A 16,413-nucleotide genomic window follows, 5' to 3' on the forward strand; every position below is an offset into this window, starting at 1 on the left:
GCTATTTGAACCTATCCTTCCTATAGTTACATCTATGTGTTTCGGATCTTGCCTTGTGGCTTTATTTATAAAGTCGGGCTCACACCTTTTCTCTATAAAAAAATCTTTCTTATGTTTGTGTTTACATACACTTTCTTGTGAAATTATTTTTGATAGTCTAACATGCGAGGTGAAGCTTAGTTTATTTTTGCAAATTATTATTTTTCACTAGTAGTTTATTTTGTATGAACTTGGGATTTTTTAAAATAAAAACTTGGATTAACTAGACTAGAAGTGCAAGCAACTCAAGAAAACAAATAAAATTACATCAAAAATCCATGATGAGACCTACATCCATCCCCCCCCCCCCCCCGGCGCCCGCATGCAACTCCATCAATAGAGCCAACCTGAAGTTGTTGATGCGGATGGTATTCACGGTTCAGCCATACTAGTGCAATGGAAAAGAAGCCGTCACAATTGGAAGAGTCGCAAATTCAAGAGCCAGACTTGGGTTATATCTCATGAGCATCTTGCCGGTCCACGAGGATGAAACAACGTGATAGGGATGCAGCCAGAGGACCAAACAGCAGTGAAAAGTTGTTGGCGCTAGTGCGTCGACATACCACGGAAACTCCAGCCCCATCTTCTAGAAAGGACTACAGGAATCTACGCTCATGAGCCCTGGACGCCACTGTCAAACTGGAGAAAAAGCTCATGGTAAACTAATTCAACATGTTATTGGTGCGACCATCAATGATGTGCCACTGTGGAACCCTAACCCTAACATATCTACGAGCTGGCACCGAGATTCCTGCACCTCACATGCTGAAGAGGCTTGCACAGGAGGGGAGCCCAGAAACTCATTGCCCACGGTGGTGGATGGCGGGAAATGGTTTGATGCTTACCCTAGTCGCTTCTTAGTGAAGAAAGAAAGGATGATAAATTCTTTTTGCAGGATGGACGTAGGATCACTTATTAATTTCAGTTAGTTTGGACTTTGGATGACTCTCAGTTAGAATTACGATGTTACATTTTGCAGCCAAAGAAAAAAAGAATTAGGATGTTACATTGATAAATAGACATACACGAATACAACTTTCACTCTCCTTGTATTATATTTATTTTTAGAATGTGATAAAACAACTTACGAAAATATAGTAGTACAATACCATACTCATAACTTCAACCTGATCAGAAAAAAAGTACTCATAGTGGCGCCGACAGTGGCAAAGTAGAGATGAAGAATACTTCATCTCAAAGGCTGGATCGAAAAATAATGATTTAAACGATATTTAGGGTATATGAAAGTAATAATTTGATTACCCCATGCTGTTGTTGAGAGGCTTATCAAAGATCCAGCTAAACGGGGCCGATGTTGCAGGCTGGGCTTTCTGGCCGCTGCGCTCGTGAGCCTTTTCCTCCAACCTGCGGATCTTGTGGGGCAAGGCGCACACGTACTCCCGCGCACGCCTCCCGTCGTCGGAGAGTTCCGCCGCCGCCAGCTCTTCCACCCCCCACTGCTTCATCAGGTGCTCCAAGATGCTACGGTAGTCGGAGGCGGTGTAAATGCCGGTCTGCTGCGCCACGGCCGCGTAGTGCGCGAAGAGGTCACCATCGCGGCTGTCTGTCATGAGGGACGCCGGCATGACGATCCGGCGGCGCATCATATACGCCAGCGCGCGCACGGCGCCGTCCGGGTCGATCTCGAACAGCTTCCCCACGATGCGCGTGTAGGCCAGCTCGTGGCGCTTCTCGTCGGCGGCGATGGCGCCGCATATGCGGGCCAGCACCAGGTCGCCATGCTCCTTGGCGTGACGGGCTGTGTTGCCGTGCGAGATGGAGGTGGCACGCTCCTGGAAGGCGACGTAGATGAAGCCGTGGTAGGGGCTCCGCGCAGCGTTCATGACCATGCCGGACTGGATGAGGTTGTGGATGGTCCTCTCGACCTGCCGCATGTCGACGCGGCCGGAGAGGAAGAGGTACCTGTTGAGCACGTCGCCGTGCCGGTTCTCCTCGGCAGACCAGCCGCGGATCCAGCGCGCCCAGGCAGTGCCGCTGGAGCCGGTGAGGTCGCGCACGGCCTCGAAGCGGTTGGGTATGCTCTGGTACGTCGGCAGCGCCTCCTCCGTGACCATGTTCCCCACGAGGCACACGAGGTGCGCGTCGGGCAGGCCGGCCGCGCGCGCGCTGATGTCGGAGCACGCCGCGTGGAAGCCGTCGGCGCCCAGCGACGCCGGGTCCGGCAGCAAGTCCGTCGGCTGCCACGCCACCTGCGCGGGCTTAAGGAGCGGCACCACGTTCGCCTCGGCCCAGGGCTCCAGCTGGTCGAACACCTCTAGCTTGGCCGGCTCCAGGTACGCCAGCCACTCTTGGTCAGCGCCCTCCTCCTCCTCGTGCTTAACCGCAACGGCGGCGCTGCGGCCAGTGCACGTGGTTCGCCTGCGAAAAATCCAGCGATCTATTGAATTGCATGCATTTATACAGTCCTACGTACACTTAATTCATCACAGATTCGCCTGAAGTGAAGGACATACAGTATGTATGTACGTACCGGTAAGTGATGGTGGTCACCTGCTGGAGACGGAGACCCGTAGCATTCCTTGTTCTTGTCCATGGCCTTGCTGGTGGACAAGGATGTTTGAGGAGCCATGAGGCCGCCATACCGCGCTCTGCTCTACTCCACCAAGATGGAAGCGGAGTACATCTTCTTTTGCGTGGTTGGCACATATCTTATATACCTAAGAGATTGATCCCCACTAACCTATTTATCTTAACATGCAAGCATGCCACATCACCATACAATTATAGATGGGATAAGGCCCACCATAACATACAACCATGCATGATAAAGACCCACCACCACATGCAACCATGCATGGGAGAATAATTATCATTCTATTGTTCAACTTAAATTCAATAAATATTTTATCACATATAATAAGTCATATGCATGTTTAATTTTGGTTCATGTGTTGTTAATCTAAAAATTTATATTTCACACAATCTAATCTTATTGAAATATATTGCAACCAATTCCCGCAGCAACGCGCGGGGCATCATCTAGTTTATAGAGCAGCTAGCTTCACTCTTCCATTAGTAAGTGCCTACAGCTTCACTCCACCATGAGTAAGTGCCGGGAGTAAAAAGGGAATGGCGACATGCAAGTCATGTGACTTTTATATTTGGACAAAGATCCTACGGCGCATAACCCTTCTTCCTCCTCCTCAGCAGACTGCCAAAGGGGCCGCCGGTCGAACCGCCGGCCCCCGCCACCCGCGACCGCCTTCCCCTGAACTGTCCCCCCACCACCCCCGGCCACCCATCTAGCCCCACTCTCTCCCCCCCTCCCCCCTCCGGTGTCAAGTTTTTTCTCCGGCGAAGCCCCACCATCGCCCCCATGCTAAACCCTAAGATAGATAATGGGGTAGCCCTCCGATGAGCCCCTTTCTTCTCTTTTCTTTCCTCCGCGAACTCTCAAAAATCGATTGACCCCAATTTGAAATTCAGTTGACTGTCATTTAGCTAATGCGATTCAAAATAATGATTTATAGACCAGCTTCACACTACGAGTCAATCGCCGAGAATAACCATTTAAATTGGCAAACAAACTTTTCTCCGTACTCTCTCCGATCCATATCAATTAACACTACTTTAGTACAACTTTGTACTAAAGCTGATTTGAGGTAGCGTTAATTAATTTGGATCGGAGACTACATTTATAGACCAGCTTCACACTATGAGTCAAGCACAGAGAATAACCATTTAAATTGACAAACAAACTTTTGTTCGCCCTCCCGCTGATCCATACCAATTAACAATATATTGTACAACTTTGTACTAAAGTTGACCTGAGGTAGCGTTAGTTAATTTGGATCACAGACTACATTTTGTATACGTGCCTGAATTTTGTGTGTGATTGTGTACCAGTATTAGAAAGGGCAAAGTGAGTGAAAGAATCTTTCAGTTTGGGATAGCAATTCTGCCAGTGGGCTGGAAATATATAGTTTGAAAAACTTATCTTTCAACTTACCTTGAATTTATGTACAACTGAAATTATCTAACCAAATGAGAAAAAAATTGTTGCCGCCAAAGTTTTGGTAAAATTTTAAATCCCGGTCGCATATGCAATGCAATAATGCATAGTCCACAACTCCACATAAGTGATTCATGGCTGCACGGTACATATGGGTTGATTCAGAACATCTGCTAGTATTAGATATGGAGTAGGATTAATATGGACCAGTATTAGATTTGGCACCCACATTATTGCGCCATGTGCATGCAAGCCGACGTGCCGGGGCGGAAACATTTGCTAATTAAACTCTCTGTTAGGTTTGCATATCGATCATGGGCCGAACTGGTCAAATGCATGGGCGAACCACTGTGCCGCTCAAGCCAAACTGAAAACTATTCATCAAAATATGGGCAACGCTGCCGGTCTAATTCAGCAAATAGTTGGCTGAAAATATATTGGGCATGTCTCTCCATGTTTAGTTAGGAAGTATCAATCAAGATAATTATGATCACAAGACTTGTTCACCTTCCCAGAGTACGGAAATGAATATTGAATAGTGATATAGTGCAGGGGTTCCTGAGGAATCTAAAATTTCATGTTATGAGATCGCTTGCTTTTTGCTCAACAGATTTTGTTGTTATTTAGTAGGACGCCGATAACTATCACACGTATGGCACAATGGACACCCGACCACACGACTCGTCCGGTTGTATCCAGAAGCCAGCCGACACGGCCCTGTGTGGGCGAACATTAAAACTGCCCACACGTTCGGGTGCAGCTACGATGGACCACACAACCCTGTGTGCCAACTGCTCACCCCTATCCCGTGAGCGCGAACGCATGTGTGATTAACTTTAGTTGCCATGTGTAATTAACTATAGTTGTCATGTTTAATTACTATAGTTGCCATATGTGATTAACATTAGTTGCAATACATCATTAATTATAGTTACCATGTGTAACTAATTAGAGTTGTCACGTGTGGTCAAACCATAGTTGCCATGTATGGTCAAACATAGTTGTCGTGTGTGATTAACTAGTTGCCACGTGTGCTCAAACCATAGTTGCCATGCATGGTCAACTATAGTTGTCACATATGCACAACTGTAGTTGCCATCTATCACCGTGCGAGCGTCGTGTGGATGAAGAGGAGTTTCACCCACACGTTGGGGCGAGCGTCGTGTGTCCATTCGGGCGAGGAGCGCCCACACATGTGGCACTAAATGATAACGCCCAAACGACGTTGGCTGCTTACGTGGCTCTTGATCCAGATGGCAACTACTGTAATATTCGTGCAAATGAATCGAACGACATCGATTGTGTTTCGGCCATGTTAATAAGTGCCACACGTGTGGGCGTTATCATTTAGGATTTAGTAACCTTTCCTGTTGCCGAGTAAAGCCACTTTTAAGATGGAATTCGATAACTTGTGGTTATTGCAATTTTGACGATGTACCCAGATTGGTTTTTCTCCGGCCAATAACAGACTGGAAACCAAAAATTTCAGTGGTCTCCGAAAACTTGGTTACCGCCCAGTTCTTTTGAAATTAAACGATAGAAACCGTGTCAATATGCTTCATATACATACATTACATATTTTTTTGAGTCGGGCACATACATTGCATATGAAATGACTTTACCCAGTTGTAGGGTGTGCAACCTGCCAGTGTCACGTTGCGATTTCAATTCTCTCTAGTGCGAAATACTTTTTTTTTGCTTTATCCAACGCTTTGAAAAAATTGATTTAGGTGCCCGTAGCAATTAGTCAAACTAGTGATCTTGGATAGGTAAGGAAGCCAGCTTGACCAATTTAATCGGAAGCGCTTCGTGTATGCATTGTGTTAAACTAAGTATATTTAGATGTAAGAAACATTTGAATTCAAAATTCATTTCAAAATTTCATGCAAAAAAGCTGGATTTGTCGAAATATTTTGGAAACCGAATTTCCCGCACCCTCCAAAAAAACAATTTTTGAATAAAAAAAAGTAAACTTGGTCCCAGTAATGGAATCTTGCTAACCGACCAACTACCACTATAGAAATTATATCCATGCAACATGCCATCAAGATAAGTTGTGTTATTTTTCTCATTCTCTATTAATTAAGAGCAATCCTAACGTGTTGTTTTCCTACAACAGATTTTCTTGATCTTAGAACTGTTGATAGATTTATACAAAGGTATGGGTTAGACAAGTAGATCAACGCAGGACCCAGGACTACGCATGTAGTACCAGATACAAGCTTCCATCTGAGCTAATTCCTCCTCAGCACTGTTAATCAGTCCTTCGGCACATTGATTAACACCGCACCTTTTTTTCTTGGAAAATATAATTGATCTGCCCCACCGACGTGGTGACGGGTGCTCCTCTTCCTGGTCATCAGGACAAATTAGAAACAATAAGGTGTGCACGAAGGGCCAGTAACCGCGCGGTGCACGTGTCCTTTTACTGTATTAGTAATTTGTACGTGCTTTGCACGTCAGCTGATTACGTATAAGCATGGTACTAAATTAGTGTAAAAAACTAAAGTACGCATACTATGATAAAATTTTCATAGAAGCTTCAAATGCAGATATCCAATAGACATTTGTGGAATCATTTTTGGGCTTGGCAAGGCCAGATAACAACTATTCCCCCAATAAACATAGTACAATGATTTTCTTTGTATGAAACATTAGATATAATCTTTGCCCTTTTATATATATAAAAATTGTTTAGGAAGTCCTTCTGTTTATTGGACTCATACTAAACTTTCTTTTTGGAGAAAAATGATGTGAAAAGAAGAAGTGTGATTAATTATAAATTTTCACCATCTCTATCTCATGTCGGCTAAGAAAGTAAAAAAGTCAAAACGTACTATTTGATAGGTTATTTGCACATTTTTTTCTCATTCTAATTATCCTAGGTACCTTACTACTTGTTTCAAATAATAAGAAAATCAAAAAGTTCATCATGTATACAACATTGCAATGCTAGGCTCACATGCCAGTCTCTCGTGAAGCGGTCGATGCATACATGTAGCCAGGTAGTACGAATTAATAAATAATTTAAAGGAGCAAGTGTGTAGTCCAGCCCATAGTGGAAAGATCCAGAGCATGGTTAGATGGTGGGTCACACAGCGAATTTTAGAAATATCAGACATGGATTTGAAGCAGCCACTGTTCATGCAAATCCCACTGCTCCCAACCGTTAGATTGAGAGCACCAACGATCAGGATTGCTATTCTAGATTCATTCAAAACTCGTACACTATACAGTGGTATAGATTAGCGGTAGAAAAAAATTACGAGATCGAAAGCAGTCGGGCAAAACCTACCTAGCCAAGGGTCTGCGCACGACCCCCTTCTCGCTTGAGGACGCCGCCGCCTTCTCTCCTCTCCCTCGATTATTCTCCTCACGCCGCCACCAGCCACCTCCCCGCGCGACGCCCCTCCACCTCGAGCAGGCCGGAGGCGGCACCGATGGTCGAGCCCCGCCACGGTGGTGGACCCTCGGAAGGGCAAGGAGTTGGTCATGATTCCTTCTCCTCCGAGCTCCGCGGGCAGCAGCAACTCCTCCACCCCCTCCCACGACTACCTCGGAGGCGGCGTCGATGGGTCGAGCTCCGCCGCGGCGTGGGTCGACAGGAAGGGCAGGCTTGCCGCCGTTCCCTTTCCGGCACCTTTCCCCCCAAGCTCCGCGAGCAGCTTCCCCGACTTCGCCTTTGCCTTGGGTCAATCTCCACGGCGGGGATGAGGATGATGGTGCAGAGGAACGTGACAGGGTCGTTCGACTAGGAACTGGAGTTCCACCATATCCTGCGACAGCAGCGGGCGGTTATCATGGAGGAAGGCAAGGAGCAGCTGGTGACGGGCTTCCGCGATGTTGTTTCTTGGAGTTACTAGAGTGCGTTCTTGAGCCTTACTTGGTTTCTTCTCGAGCAGGTGGAATCGTCATACGCCAAGGATGCGCTCCTGAGAAAGGAAAAGGTATAGCCTGAATCTGAATCTGGTCTTCTTGCTTGCTGAATTGTGATTTGGAGTATGGGACTGTGATGATTTTCTTGTTCAGGGTGTGGAAGTGTGATCTCTTCAGTTTGTTGAAATCTTGGGGATGATTTAGAGTAATACACGCGCAATCTTGGGCAAATGTTGGGGACCGTTTGATTAGGTATTTCATGATTATGACTCGGGGTTCTTCTTGTGGTGCAGTGTGAATTTAGAGACAAACGAGCATCTTGTTGTGATTATTGGAAACTGTTCAAGATTTAGGTTTCCAGTCTTGTGCTAATTGATTCTCCTACTCAGCGTGATGACATATTTTGCTGCAAGTGGAGAATGTGGGGAGATATGAGGATCATGTCGTGGCAATGGTTGTTGTGATACTTTTGCAACAAATCCTTAACTCAAAATGAATCAGTTTTCAGTGTAAATGACTCGTATTATAGGAGAAGTTAATCTGAATGCTTGCACTGTATTACTTAACTTGACGTACATTGTCTAGATCCTCGACCACTTTTATGCAAAAGCCTTTGGTCTCTTACTCCATCCTGGAGTTTGGTCGAGAAGTTTGGGCCTTTGGCCATCTGTTACCTAAACGTTTGAATCTGACTACAAAGCCTCGAAAGTCGAAGCTCAGTTCATATAAAAATCGGCAAGAGTATATAGGATTTGGACACATCCACATTTTTCAATCTTGTTAGTCCTTTCACCTTGCTAATACAAAATGTGTGAATCCTGATGCTAACTCCATGGAGTAGGAGGTGAGACCCAGGCCTGAAAAGGGGAAATCGCCCTGGAGTTGGCTCAAGAACAGGGTATGACCTGAATCTTGTTTAATCTTCGCACTTGTGATTCTTGGGTAGTATGACCATATGAGCATTCCTGTACTTAACTATTTTATGTGCATAGAAACTGGAATTGGATTCTTGATTTCTGCTTGTTAATGTTAATTCTGGACATATTAGTTTAATCAAGGCAAGGAATCTTGGTTAGTGCATCATGTGGCGTCCTAGAGTAGAGGAGGAATCTTGGGCAAATGTTGGCAGCAGTACACACATCCTTGTTGATTGTGGGTCTTTCATAAATCTGGCATTGTATATTGAAGCGCATGGCTATCTTGTTGCAATTTCCCTGTAAAATTTGTGGAAATCACGAGGTCATGTCCTGATTACTGCAATATTTTTGTAACAGGGCCTGAAGTCGAATGTACGACTTCCTTTGTAAACAGATATTGCTATCAAAAGATTTAGTCTAGACATTAGTTCAAGACGGCATAACCAAGCATAATTTCTCTAAATCATTTGTCATTTACATGCAAAATGTCTGACCACTTCAGGATTTGGTTGAGAAGTTTCGGCATTTGGTTGATTGGTACCTCGAACTCTTTCAGAAACCTCAGAATCTAATTTCATTTACACTTCCATTTATTAGTTCCCGAAAATAAAGAGCTTTGGACTTGAACGTTTGTGGTCTTGCTATTACATTCTTGTTTCTTTTTACTGGGAAAAGGAAAATGCTCGACTTCTTGTTGATTCTGTACAATTGTAAGACTGGCAGGATATATGGACTTTTAACTTCGTTTTCTTCATTTCTTGTCAAATAGATTTTTTGTAGAGAAGGAAGGCAAATATGTTCGGGACATGTGCGGCACCAGGTTTGTCTCCATTTTGCCTAATGTGATGTTCGAATTTTAAGTGCGTGAAATATAAGGATGAAAGTCCTAGATCACAAGATACTTTGATTCAACTGTACGATGAACTGTTCAGAAGGACTATTTTCTCTTTTATGGATACTAAATTGTATGTTAACTCTTGGTTGTGATAGTTTGATGGAATCTAAATCATACTTGTACTGTTGTTGAGTTTATTAGACAATAACATATATACTCTTCTTTTCTTATTGAACAGCAACAAATCAATATCGGTGATGGGATTATATATGATAGTGGTTTCAAAAACCGAAAATTGGAATAAAAACAAACTTTCCATCACATTTTTAGATATGTTGTTTCCATGTTGTACTCTGTAATTTCAATTCTCGTATTTGTGTGGTTGTTGCAGACACAACCCATCTCCGAAGTAAGGAATCATTATATTGTTTCTTCTAATGGGATGAACAATCTTGATGGCTATTCAGAATTTAGACCAGTGATCGGAGATGGGGAGTGTTTCTACAGGAGCTTCATATTTCCCTTGTTTTGTTTGTTAGGGTTTGGGTTTAGGTCTGATCGATTGGCATTTCTGTTTCACCCCTCGATGACGACGGCGCACAGGACGAGCTGTAGCGAACGAACCTGGAGACCCTCAAGGGTATAATGCATCATGAAGATAGCAGTTCCAAGGTGGCTTCAGTTCTGGGCATGAACCAGTATGGTGGTGTTTGGGAAATTGTTGGTAAAAGCACTTAGGTAATAGTATTGAGCCCTAAGAACTCTCTGTTTCCCTAAGAACTAAGGACACTCACGCATGTCGATCTTTTCTTAACCAAATAATTTCCTATTTCAATTTTTTTCATTCCTATCAATCATGGGATGAAAGCTAGCATTAAAACATATTAAGCAACAACAACATTCCCAGGAAAAGCATATAATTTGCTTTTGGTAAAATAAATCCATTGTCATTTAATTGTGTTGTTTTCCCCGACATGCTAATTCCATTTTTTTGTCAACTCAGGGGAACAACATGTGTGCCTATGCAGTTTGTTAACTTGCAAGCGAGTGTCAGTTCTTCTGAACATATGCCTCGTGGTAGAAATGGTTAAGAACATAATCAACTTTGTGCTTACATCAAGGTGAAGATATTTCATGTTAAGAATGGCCCGATGAGAGCTTTGTGGTATCTAACAACAGTGAAGTACACAGAGTCATATGAATAGAAAATGTAGTCATTAACGAGGGCCAGAATTTAGAAAACAGATTTAGCTTCATAGGTCAATCCTCTTGGTGATTCATTTTTTCATCATTTGATTTCCTTTCCTGTGGCATTTCTTTGTATTGCAGGACCTAGCGGTGCTGAAAACGTACCTGCCAATGGAGAGAAGGGCTCAAGAAGGACTGTCGAGCTTAATGATTCCATAACTAGGCTAAAAGGAGCATCAGCAACTATTTCAGCGGTTACCGCAAAGGCCAAGTAGTTGATCAGGAGTAGGATCAATTTCTGTGCATTCTTGCATGTGCCGCACTGATCATTCTCACGTTTGGAATTTGGCTTTAGTCTTTGGTTCCTGTTGAGGTATCACACTAACTCCTCTTGACCCTCTTAATTTTTTTCTGTGTGTTTGACAGTTTGGTCTCTGTTGTTCTTTGCGTATTTACTTGCTACTATGTATGCTTCGCACGTCTTGTGTTTGTTTTTATTCCAACTGTGGTTACGATTGTGGTTTTGCTGGTCAATGTATTCTGCTGCTCAATGTCTGAGGTCTGCCCCTGTGTTTTCTTTATGGATGCCAGACCTTCTTAGTTAATGTGACCGGCAGCTCAACGGTTTCAGTCTTTTGTAGACCATTCTGTATTTTACTTCCCCTAAAAAATTGCATACATACATGCTGAAGCCTGCTTTGATGCTAGAAAATAAACCAAGGGAACCACAGCCCCATGGGTGATTCTTTGGGCAAGATAGATATACAGAATTGTTTCTGGTGGCGTAAATCATTAGATAGGAGCCTTGGGAGAGTCAAAGCTCCAATTTGGACCATTTGGTTCCATCACATCCCTACCATTACTGCGATAAACACATCCCACTTTATGCTATTTTTTTATTAATTCCTGCATGCTTAAGATATTTTGGTCTCAATTAAACCAGCCGTTTTTGAAGTTCAAACATCATGGTGATTTAGGTGTTCTTTTAAGACTTTGGTCAGCAACTTCAGGATGAGTTATTATTGTTGTTTATGCAATATGCCATTTTTATTGTCTTGACAAGTGTTTGTTTGGACATAATAGTCGCTGCTATTTGATGAATACTTTTTTTCAAACCGAGCATCTAAGTAGCTGGCGAATCCAGTTCAACAAAGTAGCAGGGCAATGAAGATGTTTCTTTGAATGTTTTGCAGCAAGAGACTTTAGTAGTTTAATATGTGCTTGATGCTTCCTGATAATATATGTATGTTGTTAGAAAGAGCTAATATGTTTTCCTGGCTACTTTAGTGGCTATACATTCTGCAACACATCATTGTTTTAATTTCAAGGTGGTTCATAAATATGCATTGATTACTTCAGTATTATGGTTGGTCATCCATGATGCATTTATAGGTCCATTTGATGATGAATCCCATCCCATCTTGAATACCCCCCTCTGCATTTCAAAGGTACTAGCTAGCATTACTGTGTTTGTGTTTGCCGATTAAGTTTTGAGATCAATAGCTATTATGTTTGTTCTGAATGTTTTGTATATGACAGCTTCTGTACATACTGGTTTCCAGATAAGTCGGCTATGATATTAAAATCAGTTTTGTGTTGTGCAACAAATATCTTGAGAGTGCCCACTCCCAGGATTTTAATGTTGATGTATGGTCCTAGCCATATTTGATAGCATATAGTTTGTACTGTCATTTCTCTTTTTGCGGTTAAAAGATATGTCAGTTCAGTTGTCCAAGAAGAAGTTTAGAGGTTACTTCAGTACTTTGGGTCATTAGTTCCGAGAAAACATTTTAGGCTTTCCCTTCTGCTGTTGTTCATGAGGATATCCCTTTTTTGTATTCTTGTGTTAATTAAGAAAAATTTATACCATATTATTTGGAACTTATCTCAGCTTTTTTGTTTGCAAATTGATTTGTTAACTTTTGGTGTAGGGAGATCAACTACCTCTTACTTGCATTGCATGTTAGAGCGCTTTGGTGAAGACATATGTAATGTAAGAGATATTCTCCTCTTCAGTTCGACTTCTTACAAATGAAATAAAAAAATAAGACTTTTTTGAGATTTCAATACGGACTGCGTACGAATGTCAGAGTATATGGCAATGTCGCCGCTGGAGCCAACACGGCATCTACCGATGCTATTATATTGATGTCCTTGTCTATGATGGCATTTTAGTTTCTTTCTCACGTGATGCATCAATATAATAAGTTTATCAAGAATTGCATATCCAGATCCAAAAAGGGAGCTGAAACCTGGTGCCAGACCATTCTATGAATGTTGCATTTGCATTGTTTTGTCTGGTCCAATAACAGTACTTGGTTCAGATAAGCAGTGAAAGGGGCGCACCCTACCTAGCACCGCCCTAGCTTCCTCTCACGCGGCACACCAAGGGTGCGCCCCAACCACTAGTAGCAATTAAGAAGAAGCAAGTTATTGTAGACGTGGCCTGATTGACATGTTTGAACATATTTATCTTTTCGTGAACTAGATATTTCATTGCTTGACATAGTAGGTACAATCGTTTGTGCGCAGCAGCTCAATCTCTGCTGCCCGAGTCATGCTCATACGGATCCAATCAAAATTTGAACCCCGGTTTTCCTATGAATCCTGGTTGCATATATATGCAATTATGCATAGTGATTCTTGGCTGCTCATACGGATAGGTTAAGAATATCCGCTAGGAATTAACATGGGCAACTACTTCTAGATTTGGTACACACATTACTGCGCCATGTGCATGCAAGCCAACGTGCCGGGAAGGAAACATTTGCTGAAGTCTCTCTGCTAGGTTTGCATATCGATCAGGGCCGAATTTGTTAAATGCATGGGCGAACCAATGTGCCGCTTAAGCCAAACAGAAAACTATTCGCCTGAGAAAAGGCCTCAACTCCCTTGTGGCTCTCACCGCTTGGAGCATCTGGAAGCATCGCAATGCCGCTTTCTTCGACGACCTCCGACCATCTACCGACGTCCTTGTTCACACCATCAAGGAGGAGGCCTGGCTTTGGTCCAGAGCCGGCGCCCTAGGCTTAGCATCTATTATCCCTATAACCTAGATCGTGTGTATAAAGGCTGAGCATCCTCCTTCATGCTCGCGCCGCATTCCTGGGGACGCCGTTGAGCGTACGCCCCCGTGAGTGCTACCCTGTACTTCTCCTTTCCACCTATCAATAAAATGATACGCAACCTTACGTATTCACGAAAAAAAAACCCGGCAAAGCTGCCGGTCCAATTCGGCAAAGAGTTGGCTGAAGTGCAAGATAGTAAAATGATGGCAGGCCTTGTCGTGCTTCCCAATGTGATTGAAATGAATATTGAATAGTGATGTGGGTAGGGGTGCCCGAGGAATCGAAATTTTGATGTTACACTACACCGTAAACACACACGATAGATTGGATCGCACATCCAAACAGATGGCGCAGGCTGCTATTTATATTCAGAGTACAATAACCGATCATGTACAACAGAAAGATATGCTCGGTTATAGATATGTACGTGTAGTACAAGTTAGCTAACAATATCTAACTACCTACTAGATACTAACTAATCACAGCTATCATGTATATCTGCTAACACTCCCCCTCAATCTTAGCTCCCGAGAGATTGGGATTGTGACGCAGAAGTCGAAGCTGTGCAGCGCCAATCGGTTTGGTGAAGCCATCAGCTAGCTGGTCCTGAGATGACACGAAGCGTATGTCCAATCTCTTGCGCGCTACTCGTTCCCGAACAAAATGGAAGTCAACCTCAATGTGTTTGGTGCGTGCATGGAAAACCGGATTAGCAGACAAGTATGTCGCTCCTATGTTGTCGCACCACAACACCGGTGGTCTCCATTGCCGAATGCCAAGCTCGCCAAGTAGAGTTTGAAGCCAAATCAACTCTGCTGTTGCATTTGCCAGCGCCTTGTACTCGGCTTCGGTAGTCGACCGAGACACCGTAGCCTGTCTCCTCGCGCTCCAAGACACAGATTAGAGCCAAAGAACAACACAAAACCGCTGGTAGAGCGCCGATCATCAGTCGACCCGGCCCAATCAGCATCAGAGAAAACACTTAGCAGGGTGGACGTGGATTTGCTGATTTTCAATCCTATGTCGGCTGTGTGCTTCAAATATCGCAAGATACGTTTCGCTGATGTCCAATGCTCCTCTGCTGGCGAGTGAAGATACTGGCACACTTTGTTTACGACATAGCTGATGTCCGGGCGAGTCAAAGTCAGATATTGCAATGCCCCCACAATACTCCTGTATCTCGTGGCTCCTTCTGATGACAGAAGTTGTCCTCCTTCTCGGGACAGAGTCTCCGAAGTAGACATTGGCGAAGTAACCGGTTTGCAGTCAACCAGACCTGCTCTCCTCAAGAGATCGGATGTGTATTTGGTCTGTTTCAGCAGTATAGACTCCCCCTGGTGATGCACTTCAAATTCCTAGAAAATAATGAAGGTCATCCAAGTCCTTCAAAGCAAAAGCTTCATGCAGACTACTAACAAGTGATGTTATTGAAGGAAATATGCCCTGGAGGCAATAATAAAGTTATTATTTATTTCCTTATATCATGATAAATGTTTATTATTCATGCTAGAATTGTATTAACCGGAAACATCATACATGTGTGAATACATAGACAAACAGAGTATTACTAGTATGCCTCTACTTGACTAGCTCGTTAATCGAAGATGGTTATGTTTCCTAACCATGAACAAAAGAGTTGTTATTTGATTAACGGGATCACATCATTAGAAGAATGATGTGATTGACATGACCCATTCCATTAGCTTAGCACCCGATCGTTTAGTATGTTGCTATTGCTTTCTTCATGACTTATACATGTTCCTATGACTATGAGATTATGCAACTTCCGTTTGCCGGAGGAACACTTTGTGTGCTACCAAACGTCACAACGTAACTGGGTGATTATAAAGGAGCTCTACAGGTGTCTCCAAAGGTACATGCTGGGTTGGCGCATTTCGAGATAAGGATTTGTCACTCCGATTGTCGGAGAGGTAACTTTGGGCCCTCTCGGTAATGCACATCACATAAGCCTTGCAAGCATTGCAACTAATGAGTTAGTTGCGAGATGATGTATTACCGAACGAGTAAAGAGACTTGCCGGTAACGAGATTGAACTAGGTATTAAGATACCGACGATCGAATCTTGGGCAAGTAACATACTGATGACAAAGGGAACAACGTATGTTGTTATGCGGTCTGACCGATAAAGATCTTCGTAGAATATGTGGGAGCCAATATGAGCATCCAGGTTCCGCTATTGGTTATTGATCGGAGACATGTCTCGGTCATGTCTACATTGTTCTCGAACCCGTAGGGTCCGCACGCTTAAGGTTTCGATGACAGTTATATTATGAGTTTATGAGTTTTGATGTACCGAAGTTAGTTCGGAGTCCCGGATGTGATCACGGACATAACGAGGAGTCTCGAAATGGTCGAGACATAAAGATTGATATATTGGATGACTATATTCGGACACCGGAAGTGTTCAGGGTGATTTCGGAGAAATCCGGAGTACCGGAGGGTTACTGGAACCCCCCCGGGAGAAGTAATGGGCCATATGGGCCTTAGTGGAGAGAG

The 16,413-nt window shown here is 43.5% G+C and overlaps 1 protein-coding gene and 1 long non-coding RNA gene across 2 annotated transcripts; one reads left to right on the forward strand and one right to left on the reverse strand.

The window, feature by feature from the left end:
- Positions 1 to 1,061: 1,061 nt before the first annotated feature.
- On the reverse strand, positions 1,062 to 2,661 carry LOC147983538 (acyl-[acyl-carrier-protein] desaturase 7, chloroplastic-like). The gene is made up of 2 exons (XM_087543008.1): positions 2,531 to 2,661; positions 1,062 to 2,418 (listed from the first exon to the last, which is right to left on the reverse strand). Exons 1-2 carry the CDS (start codon positions 2,638 to 2,640, stop codon positions 1,299 to 1,301), a joined length of 1,230 nt encoding a protein of 409 aa, XP_087399134.1. The 5' UTR covers positions 2,641 to 2,661; the 3' UTR covers positions 1,062 to 1,298.
- A 4,657-nt stretch (positions 2,662 to 7,318) lies between these two features.
- On the forward strand, positions 7,319 to 13,085 carry LOC147983539 (uncharacterized). Its single transcript, XR_015614988.1, has 4 exons — positions 7,319 to 8,786; positions 9,575 to 9,625; positions 10,244 to 10,378; positions 10,970 to 13,085. It is a non-coding gene; the product is annotated as an uncharacterized LOC147983539 (long non-coding RNA).
- The last annotated feature ends 3,328 nt before the right edge of the window (positions 13,086 to 16,413 follow it).

Source organism: Triticum urartu, chromosome 2A (assembly GCF_056163025.1).
Source record: "Triticum urartu cultivar PI428250 chromosome 2A, HENAU_Tu73, whole genome shotgun sequence".
Classification (NCBI taxonomy): Eukaryota; Viridiplantae; Streptophyta; class Magnoliopsida; order Poales; family Poaceae; genus Triticum; species Triticum urartu.

What these genes read in the sequence shown, in the direction of transcription:
- LOC147983538 (XM_087543008.1), bottom strand. Translation starts at nt 2,640, where the DNA reads ATGGCGGCCTCATGGCTCCTCAAACATCCTTGTCCACCAGCAAGGCCA. An exon ending in GTGACCACCATCACTTACCG is followed by an intron (nt 2,419 to 2,530) that starts GTACGTACATAC and finishes GATTTTTCGCAG; the next exon opens with GCGAACCACGTGCACTGGCC.